This window comes from Elephas maximus, chromosome 7 (genome assembly GCF_024166365.1).
Source record: "Elephas maximus indicus isolate mEleMax1 chromosome 7, mEleMax1 primary haplotype, whole genome shotgun sequence".
NCBI classification, from domain to species: Eukaryota; Metazoa; Chordata; class Mammalia; order Proboscidea; family Elephantidae; genus Elephas; species Elephas maximus.
This window is the reverse complement of record NC_064825.1, coordinates 133,358,562-133,382,774: the sequence shown is the minus strand read 5'-3', so window position 1 is coordinate 133,382,774 and position 24,213 is coordinate 133,358,562. Positions and strand designations below refer to the sequence as shown.

The 24,213-nt window shown below is 51.0% G+C and overlaps 2 protein-coding genes across 3 annotated transcripts in view; both read right to left on the bottom strand.

Annotated features, from left to right (window-relative positions):
- Nucleotides 1-14,617, bottom strand: part of CTTN (cortactin) — a 31,745-nt gene extending 17,128 nt beyond the window's left edge. Inside the window, exons 1-7 of one of the 2 annotated variants that reach the window (XM_049892762.1) lie at nt 14,406-14,617; nt 12,523-12,609; nt 12,320-12,393; nt 9,742-9,871; nt 4,298-4,408; nt 2,835-2,889; nt 1,696-1,806 (exon numbers count right to left, since the gene is read on the bottom strand). In XM_049892762.1, coding sequence (XP_049748719.1) covers nt 1,696-1,806; nt 2,835-2,889; nt 4,298-4,408; nt 9,742-9,871; nt 12,320-12,393; nt 12,523-12,609 — 568 coding nt within the window. In that variant the 5' untranslated portion in view covers nt 14,406-14,617. The remainder of the gene's footprint in view (nt 1-1,695; nt 1,807-2,834; nt 2,890-4,297; nt 4,409-9,741; nt 9,872-12,319; nt 12,394-12,522; nt 12,610-14,405) is intronic. The other variant, XM_049892761.1, reaches the window with a different exon arrangement.
- A 2,274-nt stretch (nt 14,618-16,891) lies between these two features.
- On the bottom strand, nt 16,892-21,962 carry LOC126080695 (apomucin-like). Its single transcript, XM_049891874.1, has 8 exons — nt 21,398-21,962; nt 20,898-21,257; nt 20,754-20,825; nt 20,466-20,537; nt 20,322-20,393; nt 19,962-20,249; nt 19,602-19,889; nt 16,892-16,897 (listed from the first exon to the last, which is right to left on the bottom strand). Exons 2-8 carry the CDS (start codon nt 21,054-21,056, stop codon nt 16,892-16,894), a joined length of 957 nt encoding a protein of 318 aa, XP_049747831.1. The 5' UTR covers nt 21,057-21,257; nt 21,398-21,962.
- Between the last annotated feature and the right edge of the window lie 2,251 nt (nt 21,963-24,213).

Here is a 24,213-nt window from a genome sequence, read left to right as displayed (position 1 = left end):
GTAAACGCACCTGCCAAACAGGACAATTGACACAGAGGGACCAAGGGTTCGTGCCTTCGGCAATCATGCGCTCATCGCTGAGACAGCCTCCAGAAAACACCGTCCTCCTGGAAGACTAACCTGGTGGATGACTTACGGGGTGTGTAATGGCGAAGGGACAAGGTGGTCCTTCTAAGGACAATCAGGCAGTAGCTATCAAAATCCCGGAGTCCCCGGGTGGGGCAACGGTTAGCGCACTCCCCTGCTAACCAAAAGGCTGGAAATTCAAGTCCACCCAGAGGTGCCTCAGAAGAAGACCTAGTAATCTACAGGTATTCCCCGACTTACAGTGGGGTTCCGTTCTGCCGACTCTGTCATAAGTTCGTTCTGAGTCAAATCCTCTCTTTTTTTAGTTTTCATTATTATTGTTTTTTATTAAATGAATCTTTATAAATCTGATCTTTGAACATCTGGAAACGATCACATCAGCAAACTATGAGTTGCAACACTGTATGCAGTACATATCGCTAACGAGAAGATGTAAAAACAAAACAAAACATGGTCGTGAAGTGTGGGTCCGCGTAACCTGAATACCTAGCAAGTCAGGGTCGACCTGTAATTCCAAAATATCAGCCATTAAAATTCTCTTGGGCACAGTTCTACTCTGACCCATGGAGGCTGCTGTGAGTCAAGAGTCAAGTCCATGGTAACTGGGTTTTTGGTCATCCACATCCCTTGACCCAGCAATTCCATTTCTAGGAATTTAATCTTTTGAGTAATCATTCATGTATTTAAGATACAAGAATATTCACTGCAGCTGATCTTTAACATAAAAAATTAAATGTAACCTAAGTGCATTCAAAACGAGAACAGTGTCATGCGTTATGTCCCCCCAAAAATGTGTGTTTTCACTTGGTTAGGCCGTGATTCCCAGTATTCTACCGTTGTCTTCCATTGTGTGATTGTAATTTCATGTGAAAAAGGATTAGGGTGAGATTGTAACCCCACCCTTACCCAGGTCACATCCCTGGTTCAAAGTAAAGGGAGTTTCCCTGGGGTGTGCCCTGCACCACCTTTTCTCTCTCAACAGATAAAAGGGAAGCAAGCAGAGAGTTAGGGACCTCATGCCACGAAGAAAGAAGCACCAGGAGCAGACCGTGTCCTTTGGACATGGGGTCCCTGCACCTAAGAAGCTCCTCAACCATGGGAAGATTGAGGACAGGGACCTTCTTCCAGAGCCGACAGAGGGAGAAAGCCTTCCCTTGGAGTCGATGCCCTGAATTTGGACTTATAACCTCCTAGACTGTGAGAAAATGAATTTCTCTTTGTTAAAGCCATCCCCTCGTGCTACTTCTGTTATGGCAGCACTAGATAACCAAGACAGATGATTAAATAAACTACGGTATTTTATACCATGGAAAACTAAGCAGCTATCAAAACCAAGGCAAATCAACCTATGCAAAAAGCATGGCAAAACATTTTCTGTTGAAAAAAAGAATCACAGGACAGCATGTATGATGTAACCCAATTTGTGTGGGGAGGGGGTTCTCCCTCCTGAGTGTTTCTGTTCGTAAATGCCCAAGAAAAGACAGGAAAGGCACACCCCACGCTCCCCTCTGCGGGGAGGAAAGGAAAGGAAAAGAGAAAAAAGGACCTTAATTAAAGAGTCTGTCGTTCTGCTGTTTGCTGAGAGGACAGCCGCTGAGGACGACGCACCTTTCTGCGACTCGTGTTTCTCCGTCTTGCCCTGGTAGTCGAAGCCCACGGCACTCTTGTCTACGCGGTCCGCCTGCACACCATACTTGCCGCCAAAGCCACTCGAGTAGTCTAGGAGACAAGGGAGAAGTCGGTGTATACGCCTGAAGATAAGCTAGGTCATGGCTATTTTTAAGCAAAGTAAAGCAAAATGTTTGGGGGTTACAACTCACAAAGAGATCAAGACCCACTGTAATTTAAGAGCCAGCCACACTGGATGCATGTGACAACACGTTCCTGTTGTCGTGTGCTGTCAAGTCGATTCCAACTCAGTGACGCCGTATGAGAGAGAACTGCCCCGTAGGGCTCCCTAGGCTGTAACCTTCATGGAAGCAGACCGCCCGGTCTTTTGGCCATAACATGTGCTAGTGGACTTTTATCTCACTCAGCTGTTAGAGGGCAGGTCTTTGGTGCTAGCAGGATGAAGCTGCAACCCCACTTAAAAATGAACTGTTCAAATACAGGTCGGAGTACAAAGAAAGCTGTGTGGCGAAAACACTCCACAGAAAAGGCCCTGCTCTCCCGTCACGGAAACGCCAAGCTCAACTAAAACCCGAAGTGCTCATGTGTTGGGTACTGAATAATCACTCCCTAGGTTATCTGATGACACACAAGGGGGGAATTAAACACGTCTGCAAAAAATACGGGGTCCTTTGGGAGGTGATACGCTTTTGTCTTTAAGAACAGCTTTACAGACCAGGACTAAATAAAGAACAGCCACCACCAAGAGAAGACGCCGAAGTGCAGCTAAAGCTGTCATGTGCACCACGAAAAACAACTGAACAACTCTGCTTCCTATCTCGAGGGGAATGTTAGCTTTTTGCCAACGTCAGAGAAAGAGTTTTTCCTCATTTGGATTGTTTAGATGAAGGGGAGATGGGAGGCACTGGTCACATGAGATGCCAGCAGAGATGGCCAGGGTTTCCCAGGAAACACAGTCATGGTACAGCGTCAGATAGCCCAGAACCTCAGCACAGGGAGCAGAGTTCTCGCTGCGGGACACCCCATTCCCCAACCCCCCTCGGAGTACACGCAGCATCTGGGGGCAGCGTCACAGCCAGGCTGACGCCGAGGCTGCCTGTCCGTCCTGCACATCTTACCTTTCTGGGAGGCGTGCTTCTCTGTTTTACCCTGGTACTCAAAGCCAACGGCCGACTGGGATGTGAAAAACAAACAGGACAACACATTCTTACACGCTGATTTCACAGTATGCAGGAAATCCTTAACTGCAAACCATGTTACTTTTGATCGTCGATGTTCTAAGCCAAATGCAGGTCAAATCAATGTCACGAGATGTGCTGTTTTGAATTCACACCATAAGCTGTTACATGAAGCCCAGTGCGCTGCACAGGTCACATGGCATCCGTGGCATCTCATCCTCCCCCCAGTGCTCTGCACAGGCCACGTGGCATCCTGTCCCCCCAGTGCGCTCCACAGGCCACGTGGCATCCTGTCCCCCCAGTGCGCTCCACAGGCCACGTGGCATCCTGTCCCCCCAGTGCGCTCCACAGGCCACGTGGCATCCTGTCCCCCCAGTGCGCTCCACAGGCCACGTGGCATCTGTGGCAGCCTGTCCTCCCCAGTGCGCTGTGGCTGCAGTAAGCTCAGCAGGTTTACTGTAGCCACACAGCGCCAACATGTAACAATTCCCTACTGCCCACACAACCACTTGCTTGTCAAACAGGCTACTCTAAGAACAACGTTAATACTGGTAACAAGAACTGCCATCCTGGCACACACCGTCTGGTTTAAGAGTTCTGCTGTTCACCCTACTCTGCAGATAGGTAAGCCAGGACAGTGGCTGATAAGCGGCCCAGCCAGAATGTGGGCCCGGGTCTGTCAGACTGCAAAAGCCAGGCTCTTGACCACTGCTCTAAAAACTGTGAAGATGGCCATGAGCCAAAGAGAATCAGAGAGCAGGCTGGATGGCATCTGGACACTGACCTGCAGCCTGGAGTGGGCCTGCATCACAGGCCACCTCACTTGTTTTGAGCATCACTAGTCAGTGACATACATGCGGGGAAAATGGTGGAAACAGTCCACGCTGGCAAATTCGTGGACCAAGCAAAGGCTGCCTGGTACCAGAGGGCATGGGGAGGAGCATGACCTCTGGCCCGTCTGACGAGCAGAGGACCAGAGCAGCCACAGCGAGAGGACTTGCGGCCCCCAGTTCTCGCTTTTTTCAACCCACTGCCATTGAGTCGATTCCGACTCATAGTGACCCTACAGGGACAGAGTAGAACTGTCCCATAGGATTTCCAAGGCTGTAAATCTTTATGGGGGCAGACTGCCACATCTTTCTCCTGTAGAGTGTCTGGTGGGTCTGAATGGCCAACCTTTTGTTTAGCAGCTAGGCGGTTTAACCTCTGCGCCGCCTTGGCTTTCTTGCTTCTTCACCCTGTCAGTAATCTCAGAGCATCTCAGGAGTGGGAGGGGCCCTGTGTGCTGGCATGCGGCCCTGCCCACCCCCACGCAGAGTCACATGGTCAGCAGTATCTTCTCTGGGGGCACACTCTATTCCCAAGGGCCACACCACCTGCCCAGAGCTGGTGCCGGCACTCACCTGATCAACTCTGTCCACCTGAACGCCAAACTTCCCTCCGAAGCCCCGGACCGAGTCGACTTGCGAGCAGTGCTTGGAGAGTTTCGACTGATACTCGTGGCCAACAGCTGACTGGAAGAGGTCAAAGTACACATGACAGACCCAGTAAGACCACCACGCACATTCGACTCTTCCCCGTGCAGCACTGAAGGGGGGTGTGCACGCCTCCTGGGAGCGCCGTGCATCTACTAAACATGCCCCATGTAAACATCTGGATGGGGGCTCCGACCAGGGAGGGCCGCAGTGCCACGCCTATAGCTGTCAACATCCCTGGTGCAGGGCTCCCTGGGTTTCTGAGCTCTGGGGCTCCCAGACACCAAGGGCCTGGCCAAAGGCGGGGCTGCTAACTCGACTGGGGGTGGAGAAAGGACTACACAGCCCACAGACGTCCAGACAGCACAACCCAGCTCCATGCAACACAGTTCATAAATTCCACTCACATGGAGAGTCAGGGCAATACAGTTATTAGAGTTTTAATACCCCATTGCCCAAGAAGCAGGTCAAGGACGCGTTGCTAACAGACTGAAATAGAAACACGTATGTTTTCGACGCAATACATATGCAGACTCAGTGTCTGCCGAGCACATACCTCGTCAGGCCCGGAGCCAGGACCCTCTGCAGACCCGGGCTCCGTCCATCTCCCCCGGCAGTCAGACACGGATGCAGGCCCAGGCACCATTAAGGTCACACATGTGCCACACGGCAAAGCAAAAGGCGAACCCAGGGCTTCCCACTGAGGGGGCGCAGCCCAAGGGCCAAACCCAGCTGCCTCCTGGTTTAGTAACTAAAGTTTTCTGGAGCACAGACACACCCACTCCTGTCACCCTGTCTCTGGCTTCTCCTCCCACTCCACCAGAGTTGAGTGATTGTGAAAGAGGCCCCGTGGCCCGAGACACCTGAAGGATTTACTGTTCCCAAGCATCTACTGGGCTGTGCGTGGCCTCACGAAATCCCCATACTTGGGCACAGCACAGCCCAGGCTCCCTGCAGAGAGAGGAGCGGCCAGGGGACTCCTGCAAGGACACAGGCCTCGGGTAGGCCATGGAGACCAGTGGGGCATCAGATTGTTTCTCCTTCCCCAGGGACTCACCCCCACCAGGAAGGGCTGGCTGTAGCTATCTCATACCCTAAGGGACTCACTCGCACCACCAATGTCCTTTGTGTGTTTGTTTAGAACTTCGGGGACCTGCTGCGTTCACGGTTACTGAGAGTCAGCAGGCAACTCCGAGGGCGCCGGGTCTTCCCACGGCCCAGCGACAGCAGACTTCATTTCATGCTTCAAGCGCTGTCACTTGCCCTTCTTCCCGTACTGGTTCTGATGTCCACCGCTGCCCACCCACATCAACTGTAGGCTCTGAGCCAAGGTGGAGGGGCCGCCGGCCGCAGCCAGCAGGGTCTTGCCCACAGCCACACCCTCAGTGTGTACCCCAAAACATCCACATCGAGAGGCAGCAGTACCGAAGGGACCCTCCAGCCTGACTGGGAAATCTGAGAAGATGGAAGAAAACCACTCTTCTGAAGATACAGCTACAGTGACAGTTTGGCAATTTTGCCAGGTCTCTGATTGGGATAGTTTTCCTGCAGAAACTGCCTCTGATGGCACACCGACATGTTGACAAGATCTCATGGATCAGACAGTCAGCACAGGGCAGAGCACAGTCCTGAAGCCTCCAAGCTCGGATGCTACTCCCAGCCCGCTGCTGAGACAAGGACCGAGGCGTGCCTCACGGCCACGTCACCTCTCACTCCTGGACAAAGGGCGCATGTGCTCAGACAACAACACCCACAGGATGCCCCAGCTCCAGCCTCTCCCCAGCCCGTACTCCACGTGAAGTACGCGCTTGCCTGCCCCACTGTGGCTGGCACTCCGGAAGTCTCTCTCACATAGTCCTCAAATCTTAACATGCTGCTGTGTGCCATCAAGTCAATTCCAACTCTTTGGACACCATGTGACAGAGAACTGCCCCATAGGGTTTTCTAGGCTGTAGTCTTTATGGAAGCAGATCTTTCTCCCATAGGACCACTGGGTGGGTTCAAACCAACCTTTCATTTAGAAGCTGAGTGCTGAACCACTGTGTAACCAGGGCTCATTCTTAACACGTTGTTGTTAATTGTCACTGAGTTGGTTTCAACTCATAGCGACCCTATGTACAATGAAACAAAACACTACTCACAATCGTTGTTATGGTCGAGCCCATTGTTGAAGCCACTGTGTCAGTCCACCTTGTTGAGGGTCTTCCTCTTTTCTGCTGACCCTGTACTCTGCCAAGCATGATGTCCTTCTCCAGGGACTGATCCCTCCTGACAACATGTCCAAAGTATGTGAGACGCAGCCTTGCCATCCTTGCTTCTAAGGAGCATTCTGGCCACACTTCTTCCAAGACAGATTTGTTCGTTCTTTGGCAGTGCATGGTATATTCAGTATTCTTTGCCGACACCAAAATTCAAAGACATCAGTTCTTCTTCGGTCTTCCTTATTCATTGTCCAGCTTTTGCATGCATATGAGGCGATTGAAAACATCATGACTTGGGTCAGGCGCATCTTAGTCCTCAAAATGACATCTTTGTTTTTCAACATTTTAAAGAGGTCCTTTGCAGCAGATTTGCCCAATGTCCAATGCGGTGCGTCTTTTGATTTCTTGACTGCTGCTTCCATGGGTGTTGACTGTGGGTCCAAGTAAAATGAAATCCCTGTCAACATCAAATCTTTTCTCTGTTGATCATGGTGTTGCTTATGGATCCAGTTGTAAGGACTTTTGTTTTCTTTTATGTTGAGCTACAGTCTTTGATCTTCATCAGTAAGTGCTTCAAGTCCTCTTCACTTTCAGCAAGCAAGGGTGTGTCATCTGCATATCACAGGTGTTAATGAGTCTTCCTCCCATCCTGATGCAGCTCTCTTCTTCACATAGTTCAGCTTCTTGGATTATTTGCTCCGCATACAGATTGAGTAAGTACGGTGAGAGGATACAACCCTGACGCACCCCTTTCCTGGTCTTAAACCTCGAAGCATGCCCTTGTTCTGTCTGAATACACAAATCTCAAACATTTCTCAATTTCTGGAGAGGAGAAGTTACACATAACGTAAGCCGTTTATCTTTGGGTTCGGAATCATGGTTATCTCGGACAACAGGGTTGTCTGGTCTTGCTCAGGTGAGCAGTTTGTCTTTCCTAACACTGTGGCAGGCAGTGGGGAGGGATGGGCACGGGAGGCACTGAGCGCGAGCAGCACCCCTGCTGGGTACATCAGTTGAGGGTAAGGATCCAGCTTCACCCAGATGGAGAGGCAAGAGCACATTTCTAGACCTGTGGGTCCTGCTAAGGCATCACCTGGGTAGCCTGGCTCCAACCACTGGCCGGTCACCTGCCCCGTGCCAGGCCAGGCACAAGGTGGGGACAATGATCCTCTGCCCTCAGCAAGTCCAGGCCTGGAGGTGGTGGTGGCAGTCGCTGGGTGCCGTCCAGTCAATTCCAGCTCACAGTGATCCCATGTGACACAGCAGAACTGACCCGGAGGCTTCTCTAGGCTGCAATCTTTATGGGAGCAGATCTCCAGGGCTTTTCTCCCACAGAACCACTGAGTGGATTCAAACCACCAACCTCTCGGTTAGCAGCCAAGTGCTTAACCATCGTGCCACCAATCTCAAACAATGGACAAGGCAGTGCAATGTACCAGGGGTGGTGACAGTGGGAGGCAAGTGTAAGGAGCTGGCACAAGGAGGGGCAGCCACACCCTCACTGGGCTGGAGCAGGGGGACGGGGGAGGAGACTCCTCAGAAAGCATCCTAGACCAGGAAGGGCCCGGGCTGGGGGCTGAAGGAGGCTCAGGCAACACAGTATGGTCTGAGCAGTGGTGGCAGAGAAGTCAGAAATGATACGAGTCATTTATCAAGTTCCTCCTTGATGGGTGGTAATTATTTTCCCTGAGGTACAATTCTCCCAGCCGGAGTCCAGGGCCCAGTTTCTATGACAGATCTCTCTTGCTTCAACACCCCACAACGCCAGTGAGCGGGGCTCCCTGGGGTGGGAGAGGCTACTTTCAGCTGGACGCTTTCACGGCCCTGACGCAGGGCTTCTGTCTGCTTGCTCGCTCTCCCCACAGCGACCAGAGACTTTTTCAGAATCCCAAAGTAACCATTCCCACCACTTTCCCTGTCTCAGTGTCCAGGGTCTCTGTGGCAATGACAGTGACACGACAAGCTGTCTGTGTCCCCTTCCTGCAAGCCACTCTGCACCCCACCCTCACTTCCTGGCCATCTCTGGATATGGTGCGGGTGCCCCACAGACCCATCTGTACCCCACCCCTGCTTCCTGGATATGGTGCGGGTGCCCCACAGGCCCACCTATGTCCCACCCCTGCTTCCTGGATATGGTGTGGGTGCCCCACAGGCCCACCTATGTCCCACTCTGCTGGCAGACAGGGCACAGTGGGGCTCACTGGGACAGAGATGTTGCGTCCCCTATCCAGCTCAGATGTCGCACCTGATCCGTGCACGAGGGGGAAGGTATGGAATTACATACCAGAACCCGACACTGGCTGGGACGCTCACTTTTATACACAGAATCAAGGCACACGCCACTGAGGCAGAGTATGTTTGCAGAATTTAGAGAAGTGTTCTCCCAGGGAAATATGCAAACACACTGCAGTCTACTCTGTCCTCTCTCCGGGAATTAAAATAATAATAATCAGCCTTCCGGAGCTAACATTCATTCCCCTTCCCCTGAGCAGAGAAGGCCAGAAGGGCTGCCCAAGATGAATGTGGATCAATCGACAGCTTCCATTAGTGGCTCCTGGGAAGCCTGGATCCTGCCAGAGACGTGCACGAGGCGTGCCTGTTAGCTTTCAGAGAGGCGCCCCCCAGCCTCATCAGTATTGATCTCCACTGCCTGCCAGGACGCTCTTGGAGGTCAATGAACGTATGTGGGATGCCAGCTAGACTTCCAGGTGGATTTTCACATGTGATGGCAAAAAGGGGGCCCTGGGATTTGTTCCTGCCTGGGGACGGGAAGGCTCTGGGCTGCAGGTTAGAACCACACGTGGTAGAGACGAGGATATCGGTGGTCAAGGTGCCTCCCAGACTTGTGTCCTGAGCACAAAGCTTCCCCGGAAGCCCATCTCTGCCTCGACCCACCCCACACCTCGGCCTCCTCCGGCCTCAGCCCACCCCACACCTCAGCCTCCTCCGGCCTCAGCCCGCCGCCCAGAGAGGCAGGGTTTCAAAAGAGCATCTCCATAAGCAGAGCCCTTCCTGGTGAAGTTCAACCAAAACAAGGCTACTTCTGGCAAACCTGGTCCTCCGAGAACGGACTCTAGACTTTTAAGCCCAGGGAAAAGCTGGAGTGACTCCTGGGCCCCCATCTGAGTGGCTGAGCAGCCCAGGAAGCTGGTGTGAGCAGCGCTCACTCACCTTGTCCATCCTATCTTGCTCCACACCAAACTTCCCTCCGTAGCCGTGCGAGGCTCTGGGTCCGGTCTCAAGCTCCTTCTCCTTGAGGGTCTGATGCTCTTGAAAAACATTCTCTCTCAGCTTGTGGATGCTTAAAGGGGAGGGAGGAAACACACACGGTCAGTAGGATCAGTGTGAGGCCTGGGCTCCCAGAAGGGCAGGTTGCGTGGTCTGCGTGAATTTAAAAAAAAAAAAAAAAAAAATTTTTTTTTTTTTTTTGGTATGAGGCTTCCATAACTCCACGCCCTTTTTAAGGCTTTCCTGAGCATTCTGCCAGCTTCCACATCAGCAGTGCACAGTCACGGGGAAATGCAATGAGGGAAGAACGCCCATCTGAATATACGCACGCCCTCCCCTAGACAGGCAACCATCGCGTGCCAGCTTCCTCTGTATGGTACGCAGAGAAGCCTCAGAGTCAGGAGAGCTAGTGCTGAGCTTCCTCCCGGGGAAAACACAAGCCAGAGGTCCTACCTCAGACACCAGGGACACCCGGGAGCCCCGGGACCGTGCCATTCAGAGTTGGCTTTTACTTGAAATGCTCCAGCTTTTTATACACTTGAAGGTGAAAGGGAAGATGCGTATCTACACTCTAAAAGCCACTTTGTATTTGAAAATCGAGGGGAGTAAAACGTATCACAAGGTGTGGTCAAGTTCTCGCAGGCCGGAAGTCAGCCACCCTCTCCAGCTGGGCCCTCTGCAACCCAGAAGCATGAGGGCCACCAAGCCACAGGGTCTTTCTGCCCAGGAGACACAAGGGGACTGAAGGGCCCCAGCCCATACCTGCAACATCGGCACAAGTGTGGTCATAAAAACAGGCATTTTAAAATTCACTTGCCCCTCACGGGCAGGGGGAGAGAAGAACACTACTCCTAAAATCCAGGAAGGACCGTGGGACCCCAAAAATCCCTCTATCCCCATATGGTCTCTCTGAATTCTAATCAACCCAGAAGCTGTTTGTATCAAAGACGTCCACTTGTTCTCCAAAACACCCTCCCAACGTGTTTCGAAACCAATGGGAACAGAAGAGACGAGAAAAAGAACAGAGGGCTGACCTATTTGGGAGTCAGCCTAACCCTGTGGTCACTCCCCCAGGACTGCACCAGGCCCCCAGGGCCTGCTCTCATCTCTGCCTGCCCTCCAGGCTGGTCCCAGGGTCCCTTCACATTCTCAAGCTGCTTCTGTGTCCGGGAGGGGGCTGTACGCATCAGAGAGGGACAAACACTGGAGTTTAAAATCCCGCAGCACAGGTTCTGCCTTCTGCTTTGAATGCCTTACTGAAGAAGTTCCAGCCAAGGACAACTGGTTTTACTGCAAAGACACTGGGGTCAAGTAAGAGGAACTCTTCTCAAGCCACCGAAGCACAAGGCTACCTGGCCACGATGATGCCTTCACAGTTACGGAGCGGGAGGGTCAACTCCAATCACAGCACTGCCGAAAATAAAAGTCTGAGCCCACTAAAAAAGGAGAGGATCTATACTTCCTGACAAAAAACAGCACCCGAGAGCTGGATTTGACGAGAGTGCCATGTGAGAAACAACAACACGTTTCACGTGGTCTTCCTATTTTGGGCTTCTGGTAAGAACACAACGCTTAGAATTCAGCTCTCAGTACCCAGCTATTAAATTCTGCACGATAATTTCCAGACAATAAAAATAACAGGGGGAGGAGTTAAGACCCACATTATTCAAACACAGCTCGTATTTCAGAAACCTCCCTCTTGTAGAAAGAAGAACTTAGGTAACTGTGTTCCTTGATGAAAACCACAATATTCAAAAGTAGACATTCCAGAATGATAAATGCAAAAATCAGCTGCGATGGGAACCTAGTATGTATGTACATGTATATACACATTCCGGGTTTGGGTTATACACACACACACGTGTATACGCACGTACATATACGTGTATGTAGGAGCCCTGGTGGCATAACAGTTACGTGCTCAGCTGATAACCAAAAGGTTGGCCATTCAATCGCCCCTAACAGCTCCACACGAGAAAGAGCTGGTAACCTGCTTCTATAAAGCTTCCAGCCTAGGAAACCCTATCAGGCGGTTCTCTGTCACACGGGGTTGCTGTGGGTCGGAATCGACTTGACGGCACACGACAACGTGTATACACACACATGTATGTATGTCTGTCACATGGGGTTACTATGAGTCGGAATTGATTCGATAGCACCCAGCAACGTGTGTATACACACACACACACACATCTCATGCCTAGTACCAAACCAAAACTAAGCCCATTGCCGTCGAGTCAATTCCAGTTCACAGCAACCTACAGGACAGAGTAGAACTGCCCCACAAGGTTTCCAAGGAGTGGCTGGTGGATTCGAACTGCCGACCTGTTGGTTAGTAGCCAAGCTCTTAACCACTGCGCCACCAGGGCTCCTCATGTCTCATATCACCTACTATATAGATGTCTGGTCAACAAGACAATCAGAAGCAGCTCTAACATACGAAGGCGTGCCACAGGTCAATCAGACACGTAGACGCTTTTGGGACATCACATTCCATTCAAGCAGCAGCAAAGTCTCTTACTTGATGTGCTCCTGGTGCCCGGACCCCTGCACAGTCTTGGCTCCCCATCTCTGTTCTTTCTCACTCACATCATTCTAAAAAAAGAAAGAAATAAGTAGTAGACCCCACATGCTGGATGGAAAAACAACCAACCCAACAACACCGGATCGAGCAAAAGCTTACTTTAGGGAAAACTGAAAAACAAACAGACTGGCGACTCATACCACAAAATCGGGGTCCGTTTCCCAGTCATCTGCACCCCCTTCGTCCTGGGCGATGGACACAGCATGGCCCGCAGAGGCTTTCCACATCTGCAAGAGTGGCACCATGGTTTCAGGGACCTTGGGGAAGCCATTTCGGAGTCGAAGCAGAAATGCTCTGTGACCACAACCCTCAGACAACACGGGGAGGGCTGGGGGCTACAGCATCAAGTCACTCATAGTCCCCACACCTGAGCGGCAACCTCAGCAGTGAAGAAACTGAACACTGTCACAGTTCTAGTACTGCTGTCAACTGGCATCAAAACACCCCGGAAGTACTCTGTGGCTTCAAGGGAGAAAACTTCCTGGACAGAAAGACAAACTGTCACGTATGAGCTTACTTTGCTTATTAGGAACACACCTCTATTCTGCTACATCTCAGGACAACGCTGTTTCCAAGCCAAAAAAAAAGGCACCCATCTGGGTTTCAACCACTTAGGGGAAATGCACCAACGAGCTTCTTGCCTGGGACCCTGACAATTCAGTCGGTGTTTCAAGTAGTTGACTAGAGGGTTGCCTTGCCGTCGATTTGGGGAAATACACAGTATGTAGTGTCAATCTTTCTCACATCACCCTGAAAATGGGTGGGCCCTCTTCTTCCTTCGTGCCAGCTGTACGAAACTATGAGATTCAGTCCAGCAGGAAAAAATGACACTTCTGCTAACACACACAGATAATTCTGTTCGTAACTGCAAAACTAGAACTGAATCTTTAAGGGATTAAAAAAACCACGTATGGGAAGAATCGGTTCATTTTCTATAGAAGTACTAACAAAATCTCGCAGCGGCCAGGAAGCACGTTATTTTACTTCGGCCGACAGGAAGCTCGTTCCAGTGCCTGAACCAAGAAGTGTCAACTCACTTTCTCAGATGCCCACACCAAAGCCACACTAGGTTTTTGTGGCCTGAAATCAGGCGCGGTAAACGCCCTCCAGCTAGCCTGACAATCTCCCACAAACACTCGCCCCCTCCAGCCCTGCTGGGTCTCAAGTCCAAGTTCAAAGTGGTAGGAAGGGGCAAATCAGGGTGCTGGTGCCCTCAAATTTTGGATGTGGTTACTGCCACCATAACTGGGGCAGGGACCGTCCACCACCAGTGCGGCAGGACCAACAATGCCTCCTTGAGGCCACTCGAATGGGCTCCCCACTCTCTAGATGTCCCTGAGGAAAATCAGGGCGGGAATTTCCCCAACACAACCTGCTACAGATAGGATTTAACAGCAAGTGAACCACAGAACGAGGTCTAAGCAGGTCATCCAGTCCCAGTATTCTCATTTTACAAGTCAGGAAACAGCCCCAGGGCAGTTCAGTAACCCGCAGACCCCACTGCCACACCTCTGCCTCCCAGGGTCCGCCTGCCGCAGGTCACCGCGCTGTCCTGAAGACGGGGTTCCCATCAGCTGCACCTCAACTGCCTGTGGTGTCAACCACAGTGGGGCACCACCAGCAAGACAAACTCTCACCCCAAGGTCAAGGGGGAGGCAGGTGTCTTTGTGACTTCTTCAGACTCAGAGAAAGAGCTGCAGGGCCCAATCTCTCACTAGTGGGCAGGGTGAGAGCACCTCACACCACCTTGGGGCTCTTCCTACCTTCCAGAGAACTGGCAGAAAAGAGGCCAACTGCCTTCTCTGACAGGACAGAAAGGCTTTTTTTCCCCAATCCCCCCATCTTCTGTTATAGGCAACACTAAAAGCTTTTACTTTTTAAACAATGAAATTTCCTTCCAGAAAATTACTGTCCCTGTCCCTGCAAGTGCGCTGGGAGAGAACGCCCGCCCTTTCCTTGTTAAAGGGCATTTACCCTTATCTCCCAAGGGGAGCAAATATTAGAATGCTCAAGATACACAAACCTTTCTTCCTGGCTGAAGGCGAAAGGCTGTTCACAAAACTCTGTTTAAAACACAGTCATCCACCACGGGACTGCCAGGCATCTGGGGATGATTCCGTCTGTAAAAAGATTAAATGCAGGAAGCTCAGAAGGATGTCTGTTAGCAGGCATGCCGGGCCAGCCCTTACGGGTGGAGATCTTTTTAGAATATCTCTGAAGTCTCTGAAGCCTAATCGGGTTTTGTAAGGAAACGTGAAAGAACTAACCAAAAGGCTCAGCTAACTTTCAGACACGATGAAACGCTGAAGAAGTTAAGTTTCAAACGGTCAACTATAACTGCATGACGCTTCTTAATGCAAAGAGACAGAAACTATTGTCTCAATTGTTAGCATCAATTTCCTATTTGCTATAATCCTGGTAAATTCCATTTTTGGTCATTTTATTTTATTGCATTGATAAAAAATATTCTGTAACTGTGGGTTTTTCAAAAACAGTAATGTAAGAAAACATTGCTCCTCCAAGGGATCACAGCGCTCGGCTTCTCCCCAGCCGCCGCTTCTCCAGAGCCGCCGCTTCTCCATAGCCACATCACAATTCTGGGAAGGAGGGCTAAATTCCTACAAACAGGGTAAGGCAACCACAGGGAGACTAACACTCCAATTCCCCAAATGTGCCCAAGCGACCAACTCCCAGGCCTCTGCCAGAGATGGTACCACTGGACACCTCCCAGCCAGACGAGACAACACACCAGGTGAACGAGGTCCTCAGGAAACGCTCCGAGGACCAGGCCACGTTCACGAGCCGCCCCATGAGCGCTGGAACCAGGACAGCGTCCCAGTCACCCCGTGATCAATCTCCTGCCTCGTCCTGAGCCAGCACTCCCGCCCTCGCTAAGTCGCCCGCGGGAACCCTACACGTCTGCAGGCTGCTTGGCACGTTCCGACCACTGCGGTTACTCACGCAGCCAGCAGGCATCTGTGATATAATCGTCTACCCAACGGCAGCTGCTGGCTGTCCCAAAGTCACAATAATGTATCACCCTCACAAAAGTTTAAGCTTAAAAAAAAAAAAACCACGAAAATAAAAAACTTGAGTATTCTGGATCCTGAGATAATGCCTCTGGACCCCTACGTCACACCACACACAAAAATTAACTCAAAATGGGATCAAAATTCAACTCTAAGAACCGAAACTATTAAACTCTTAGAAGTAAATACAGGCATAAATATTTGAGACCTGGAATCTGGCCTTAGATACGGCCCGAAAGAAAAACAGATACGTTAGGCTTCATTAAAATGAAAACTTAGTGCTTCTAAGGACACCATCAAGAAAAGACTGAAAGGCAGAAAACGTCTGCACATCATAAATCTGATAAGGAACTTTTATCTAGAACATACGAAGAGCGCTTCCAACTCACCAAAAAACAGATAGCCCCATTTAAAAAAAGGGCTGAGAATCTGAATAGACGTTTCGCCGAAGATCTATGAATAGCCAATAAGCTCATGAAAAGACCTTCGACATCATCAACCATTGTTGCTACCCGTGCAGCGCACTGAATCGCTCAACACAGCCCTTCTAGCCACAGTCTTCGCAACTCCCACCAACTGGCTGGGTGGGACTACACAAATGAGGTGCTTGTGGCCCGCCGAGGGGGCTGGGCTGCTTGCTAACAATGTAAGTTAGGTACATGGCACCCTTGCAGAGGTGGGACCGTGCAAATGAGGTGAGGAGATTGGTCCGTTTTACCATCCTACTGGGCTTCAAGGGGACATGAGAAAAGAGAAAGAGGAGCTGTAACACAGAAGACAGTGAGACACGGTGGCACAGGACGGCAGGGATCAGGAGACCAGGGCGAGGCAGCTGTGCTGGGGCTTGCTGACTCATGGAGCTAAGAGGTGTGTCTCAGTTATCCAGGGCCGCTAGAACAGAAATACCACAAGTTGATGGCTTTAACAAAGACGAACCTATTATTCTTTCACAGTCTAGGAGGCTAGAAGTCCAAATTCAGGGCTCCAGCTCCAGGGGGAGGCTTTCTCTCTCTGTTGGCTCTGGGGCAAGTTCCTTGTCATCAATATCCCCCTGGACTAGGCACTTCTCATCACAGGGACCCGGGGTCCAAAGGACGCACTATCCTTCTGGCTCTTGTTTCTTCGTGGTCTGAGGTCCCATGTCTCTCTGCTCACTTCTCTCTTTTATATCTCAAGAGACTGATTTGATATATGTCAACACAAAAACTTGTACACAAATGTTTGTAGCAGTATTATTTATAACAGCCAAAATGTAGAAGCAACCTAAATGTCCATCAATGGGCAAGCAGATGAGCAAAATGTGGCGTATCCGTATGATGGACTAACATCCGACTGCAAAAAGGAATAAAGTACTAACACATGCTACAGCTTGGACGAACTGTCACTGCTATGTGGAAGAAGTCTACGTAGTGTATGGCTCCATTCATATAAAAGTCAGTGAGGAAAAATCTACAGGGACAGAAAGTAGGTCACTGACTGCTTAGGGCTGGGGGTAGAGTGAAAGGATTGAGAGCAGTAGCAAAGGGTATGGGGTTTCTTTTTGAGGTGGTGAAAATGTTCTAAAATTGTGGTGAGAGTTGCACATATCCATGAATATACTAAAAACTACCGAATCGTATACTTTAAACGGGCAAACTGTATGATATATGAATTATATCTCAAAAAAGCTGTTAAAATTTAAAAAAAACTGATTTAAGACACAACCTAATCTTGTAGATTGAGTCCTGTCTCATTAACACACCCAGTAACTGCCTCTAATTCTGCCTCATGGATTAACTACACACAGGACAATTACATCAGATGACAAAATGGTGGACAGTCACACAATACTAGGAATCAGGGACTAGCCAAGCGGACATACATTTCTGGGGGACACAACTGAATCCATGACAAGGTGTAACACTTGCCCAACAAGGCTCCCAGCAGGGCCTGGTAGCAGAAGGCGAGAAGCAGCTGTCCTGATCAAACAACTGTACCCTGAGTCCTTGCTGATCCTGAACTGTAACCTGCTCCTTCCCTAATAAACCCCGTAACTGTGAGGATGGTGAGTTCTTCGGGGCCACTGCGATGAATTAGCCAACCCAGCAGAGCAGCAGGGTCCAGTGGGACGGGCGGCTGGTGTCAGAATGGGCAAAAATGTTGGCGAGAGGAGGTAGGTCTGACCTCTACCTCCTAGGAATCAGCCTTGGGCTGTTGATCTTGATTCTTCCTTCCCCTTGAGAAGTTAGTTAGACGAGATGCCACGCATTCACCACGGCATCTTTACAGCTGCCATCAAGTCGGCCCTCAACTCACACCAACCCCCACGCACAACGGAACAAACACTGCCTAGTCCTGACTGACTCAGTGACAACAGGTTTCCAACGGGGTCCTCACCATCCCCATGATTACCTGTGGAAGAGACCATTGTGTTTTCACTGGCTGATTTTTGGAAGCAGATTGCAAGGCTTTTTTTTTTAATTGTTTACAGAACAAATCAGTTTCTTGTTAATTAATTAACAGACATTGTTTTGTGACTTTGGATGCCAACCCCGTGACACACCAACACTCTCCCCTTCTCAACCTCAGGTTCCCCATTTCCATTCGTCCAGCCTTCCAGTCCCCTCCTGCCTTCTCCTCCTTGCTCCGGGGCTGGTGTGCCCATTTAGGCTCGTGTATGTGGCTGAGCTACGTTTATTATTGTTGTTTTATGGGCCTGTCTAACCTCTGGCTGAAAAAAAGGTCACGAAATGCACTGGCTGGGAAGCCCCCAGGACTTCCTTCCTAGTCTATCTTAGTCTAGAAGCGCCACTGAAACCCGTTCAGCATCATAGCAACAAGCCAGCCTCCACTGACACACGGGTGGTGGCTGTGTGTGAGGCGCACGGGCCAGAATCGAACTCATGTCTCCTGCACGAAAGGTGAGAATTCTACATAAATCACAGTTGTCGATCCTGCTGTTGTTCTTGCTGTCGTTAGGTGCCGTCGGGTCGGTTCCAACTCCTAGCGACCCTATGCAGAACGAAACACTGCCCGGTCCGGCGCCATCCTTACAATCGTTGTTATGCTTGAGCTCACTGTTGCAGCCACTGTGTCGATCCACCTCGTTGAGGGTCTTCCTCTTTTCTGCTGACGCTGTACTTTACCAAGCATGACGTCCTTCTCCAGGCACGGATCCCTCCTGCCAACATGTCCAAAGTATGTACGACGCAGTTTTGCCATCCTTGCCTCTAAGGAGCATTCTGGTTAATCATTAGGAAGATGGAAATCAAAACCACAATGAGGTATCACTTCACACCCCCTAAAACCAAAAACCAGCTGCTGTGGCACCGACTCCAACCCGTGGTGACCCCGTGTGTGTCAGAGTGAACTGTGCTCCGCAGGGTTTTTTTTTGTTTTTTTTTTTTATTGTGCTTTAAGTGAAAGTTTACAAATCAAGTCAGTCTCTCACACAAAATCCCATATACACCTTGCTACACGCTCCCAGTTACTCTCCCCCTAATGAGGCAGTCTGCTGTCTCCCTCCACTCTCTATTTTCGTGTCCATTTCGCCAGCTTCTAACCCCCTCCACCCTCCCATCTCCCCTCCAGGCAGGAGATGCCAACCTAGTCTCAAGTGCCCACCTGATCAAAGAAGCTCACTCCTCACCAGCATCCCTCTCCAACCCATTGTCCAGTCCAATCCATGTCTGAAGAGTTGGCTTCGGGAATGATTCCTGTCCTGGGGCAACAGAAGGTCTGGGGGCCATGACCACTGGGGTCCTTCCGGTCGCAGTCAGACCATTAAGTCTGGTCTTTTTACGAGAATTTGGGGTCTGTATCCCACTGCTCTCCTGCTCCCTCAGGGGTTCTCTGTTGTGTTCCCTGCGCTGTGTTCAGGGCAGTCATCGGGTGTAGCCGGGCACCATCTAGTTCTTCTGGTCTCAGGATGATGTAGTCGCTGGTTCACGTGGCCCTTTCTCCACAGGGCTTTTAATGGTTGCGCCGACTCCAACTCGTGGTGGCCCCATGTGTGTCAGAGTGGAACTGTGCTCCACATGGTTTTTAGTGCTTGTGCCGACTCCAACCCGTGGTGACCCCGTGTGTGTCAGGGTAGAACCGTGCTCTGCATGGTTTTTAGTGGTTGCGCCGACTCCAACCTGTGGTGACCCCGTGTGTGTCAGGGTAGAACCCTGCTCCGCGTGGTTTTTAGTGGTTGCGCCGACTCCAACCTGTGGTGACCCCATGTGTGTCAGGATAGAACTGGGCTCCGCAGGGTTTTTAGTGCTTGTGCCGACTCCAACCTGTGGTGACCCCGTGTGTGTCAGGGTAGAACCGTGCTCCGCATGGTTTTTAGCGGTTGCGCCGACTCCAACCTGTGGTGACCCCGTGTGTGTCAGGGTAGAACTGTGCTCCGCAGGGTTTTTAGTGCTTGTGCCGACTCCAACCTGTGGTGACCCCGTGTGTGTCAGGGTAGAACCGTGCTCCGCATGGTTTTTAGTGGTTGCGCCGACTCCAACCTGTGGTGACCCCGTGTGTGTCAGGGTAGAACCGTGCTCCGCATGGTTTTTAGTGGTTGTGCCGACTCCAACCTGTGGTGACCCCATGTGTGTCAGGGTAGAACCCTGCTCCGCATGGTTTTTAGTGGTTGCGCCGACTCCAACCCGTGGTGATCCCGTGTGTGTCAGGGTAGAACCCTGCTCCGCAGGGTTTTTAGTGGTTGTGCCGACTCCAATCTGTGGTGATCCCGTGTATGTCAGGGTAGAACTGTGCTCCGCAGAGTTTTTAGTGGTTGCGCCGACTCCAACCTGTGGTGATCCCGTGTGTGTCAGGGTAGAACTGTGCTCCGCAGGGTTTTTAGTGGTTGTGCCGACTCCAACCTGTGGTGATCCCATGTGTGTCAGGGTAGAACCGTGCTCCGCAGGGTTTTTAGCGCTTGTGCCGACTCCAACCTGTGGTGACCCCGTGTGTGTCAGGGTAGAACCGTGCTCCGCATGGTTTTTAGCGGTTGCGCCGACTCCAACCTGTGGTGACCCCGTGTGTGTCAGGGTAGAACCCTGCTTCGCATGGTTTTTAGTGGTTGCGCCGACTCCAACCCGTGGTGACCCCATGTGTGTCAGGGTAGAACCCTGCTCCGCATGGTTTTTAGTGGTTGTGCCGACTCCAACCTGTGGTGATCCCCTGTGTGTCAGGGTAGAACTGTGCTCCGCAGGGTTTTTAGTGGTTGTGCCGACTCCAACCTGTGGTGATCCCGTGTGTGTCAGGGTAGAACTGTGCTCTGCAGGGTTTTTAGCGGTTGTGCCGACTCCAACCTGTGGTGATCCCGTGTGTGTCAGGGTAGAACCGTGCTCCGCAGGGTTTTTAGCGCTTGTGCCGACTCCAACCTGTGGTGATCCCGTGTGTGTCAGGGTAGAACTGTGCTCCGCAGGGTTTTTAGTGGTTGTGCCGACTCCAACCTGTGGTGATCCCGTGTGTGTCAGGGTAGAACCGTGCTCCGCAGGGTTTTTAGCGCTTGTGCCGACTCCAACCTGTGGTGACCCCGTGTGTGTCAGGGTAGAACCGTGCTCCGCATGGTTTTTAGCGGTTGCGCCGACTCCAACCTGTGGTGACCCCGTGTGTGTCAGGGTAGAACCCTGCTCCGCATGGTTTTTAGTGGTTGCGCCGACTCCAACCCGTGGTGACCCCATGTGTGTCAGGGTAGAACCCTGCTCCGCATGGTTTTTAGTGGTTGTGCCGACTCCAACCCGTGGTGATCCCGTGTGTGTCAGGGTAGAACCCTGCTCCGCAGGGTTTTTAGTGGTTGCGCCGACTCCAACCTGTGGTGATCCCGTGTGTGTCAGGGTAGAACCCTGCTCCGCATGGTTTTTAGTGGTTGTGCCGACTCCAACCTGTGGTGATCCCGTGTGTGTCAGGGTAGAACCCTGCTCCGCAGGGTTTTTAGTGGTTGCGCCGACTCCAACCTGTGGTGATCCCGTGTCAGGGTAGAACTGTGCTCCGCAGGGTTTTTAGTGGTTGCACCGACTCCAACCTGTGGTGATCCCGTGTGTGTCAGGGTAGAACTGTGCTCCGCAGGGTTTTTAGTGGTTGCGCCGACTCCAACCTGTGGTGATCCCGTGTGTGTCAGGGTAGAACTGTGCTCCGCAGGGTTTTTAGTGGTTGCGCCGACTCCAACCTGTGGTGATCCCGTGTGTGTCAGGGTAGAACTGTGCTCCGCAGGGTTTTTAGTGGTTGCGCCGACTCCAACCTGTGGTGATCCCGTGTGTGTCAGGGTAGAACTGTGCTCCGCAGGGTTTTTAGTGGTTGCGCCGACTCCAACCTGTGGTGATCCCGTGTGTGTCAGGGTAGAACTGTGCTCCGCAGGGTTTTTAGTGGTTGCGCCGACTCCAACCTGTGGTGATCCCGTGTGTGTCAGGGTAGAACTGTGCTCCGCAGGGTTTTTAGTGGTTGTGCCGACTCCAACCTGTGGTGATCCCCTGTGTGTCAGGGTAGAACTGTGCTCCGCAGGGTTTTTAGTGGTTGTGCCGACTCCAACCTGTGGTGATCCCGTGTGTGTCAGGGTAGAACTGCGCTCCGCAGGGTTTTTAGTGGTTGTTACCTCTCAGAAGTTTATCAGCAGGCTTTCTGCCAAGGCACCTCTGAGATGACTAAAATAAAAAAGGTGGACAATAATAGCCACTAGTCAGGATATAAAGAAACGAACTCTCATACTTTGCTGGTGGGAATGTAAAATGGTGCAGCTGCTTTGGAAACCAGTTTGGCAGTCCCTCAATCCACTACACATACAGTCACCACATGAACTGGCAATACAACCCCTAAGTATGTATCCGAGAGAAATGAAAACATATGTCCACACAACGTGTACACCAATGGTCACAGCAGCATTACTAAAAATAGCAAAAAGTCAAAACAACCCAAATGCCCAACAAGAGATGACCCAAAAAACCAAACCCACTGTTGTCAATTCTGGCTCACAGCCACCCTACAGGACAGAGTAAAACTGCCCCACAGTGTTTCCAAGGAAAGCCTGGTGGATTCGAACTGCCGACCTTTGGTTGGCAGCCACAGCTGTTATCCACTGCACCACGAGGGTCTCCACCAACAGATGAAGGGGTACATGTGATGTGGTATACCCACACAATCGAGTATTTATTATTCTGCAACAAACAGGATGAACTGATCCATGCTATGACATGAATTTTGGAAATACTATGCTGAGTGACAGAAGCCTGTCACAAAGAAATCACATATGATATCACTTATATAAGCTGTCCTGAACCGGCAAATGAGACAGAAAATAGATTGGTGGTCGCACAGGGCTGGTAGGTGGGCGGTGGGCCAGGAGAGAGCTTGGGAGAGGATGGCTAAAGGATAAAGGTCTCTTTATGTGATGCTGAGAATGTTCTAAAATTAATTGTGGTGACGACTGTACAACTCTGCAAATATACTAAACATCTCTGAATTCTACATTTAAATGGGTGAACTATATGGTATGTGAATTGTATCTCAAGAAAGCTGTTACCAAAAACAAATAGTGTTAAAAAAAAAAAGATACTGATGCTGTGTCTCTATGAAGCACCACTAATATCAGAGCTCCCTTACAAATGCCACATGCACAAATGAAGATCACGAAAGTGTGAAGTCAGTGTGCACTGCCGCAGACAGAGAAACCTCCTTCCAGAACCAGCCTGCTATTAACCTCACTGTCTGCAGCCCAGAAGTGAGCCAGAGAACAGAAAGCCATCTGAGTAACCAAACAGCTCTCACAGGGCCCACACTTCACTTAAGGAAGCCCTCCCACCCTGTCCTCAGCATACTTACTCTTCCTTTACTCACAGTTTACTCAAGGCAAGGCTCCAGCGGGGTAGAGTGGGCTCGCTGACACTGACAATGGGGAAAGACAAGACCCCTGTGGGCACACGCTATACCTGGCTCTTGCTCCGGGTGCCCCAGGACACTGGTATGTCACAACACAAAGCAGTCACCTGCACTCACAGTGATTCACTCCTTCAACCATGCACTTTCTGAGCACCTACTGCAAGACAAAAGCAGCCCTGGGGGCACAGTGGTAACGTGCTCAGCTGATAATGGAAAGGTCAGCTGTCCGAACCCAGCAGCGCCTCCAGCGCCTCCGCACCTAGAGATCTGCTCCCCAAAAGATTACCCAAACCCAAAAACCCACTGTCGAGTCGATTCCAACTCATAGCGACCCTATAAGACAGAGTACAACTGCCCCGTAGAGTTTCCAAGGAGCGCCTGGTGGATTTGAACTGCTGACCTTTTGGTTAGCAGCTGTAGCGCTTAACCACTACGCCACTAGGAAACTTTATGAGGCAGTTTTTTTGGTTTTATAGACGCACTATGAGTCGGAATCGACTTGACGGCACACAACAACAACAACTGCAGGACAAGGACCAAAGCCAGTTTAAAGTCTTTTAAAGATAGGTCCATCAATTAAAAAAAAAAAAAAAAGCCATCAATAGCTTCATCTAAAAGTCATCTGCCAGTAACGGGGGTAAACTGCCAGTAATGGGGGACCGTGACCATCAGAAACTAATCAGGGTCCTACAGCTCTATATTCCTGTATATCTGAGAGTCCCCTTTAAGGCTCTTTCGGATCCTTGACTATCTGGCATGTACTTTTCCAGCCAAGGGAGACAAACAGCCCTGACTAAATGCCCTGGAGCCAGTGATTCACTCCCGTGGTCAAACACGCCCATAGAGGCCGGGCAGCCGGGGCCTCCCTTTGGAAGCCCCCAGCCCAGCACAGCTCCACCAGGCAGCTAGTCTCTCTCTGCACTGCAGGCAAGGACCCAGCGGCCAATCCTCATGACAAGGCACTATGGC

What these genes read in the sequence shown, in the direction of transcription:
- LOC126080695 (XM_049891874.1), bottom strand. Translation starts at nt 21,056, where the DNA reads ATGGGGTCACCACGGGTTGGAGTCGGCGCAACCACTAAAAACCATGCG. An exon ending in CACACACGGGGTCACCACAG is followed by an intron (nt 20,250 to 20,321) that starts GTTGGAGTCGGC and finishes GGATCACCACAG; the next exon opens with GTTGGAGTCGGCACAACCAC. An exon ending in CACACATGGGGTCACCACAG is followed by an intron (nt 19,890 to 19,961) that starts GTTGGAGTCGGC and finishes GGGTCACCACAG; the next exon opens with GTTGGAGTCGGCGCAACCAC.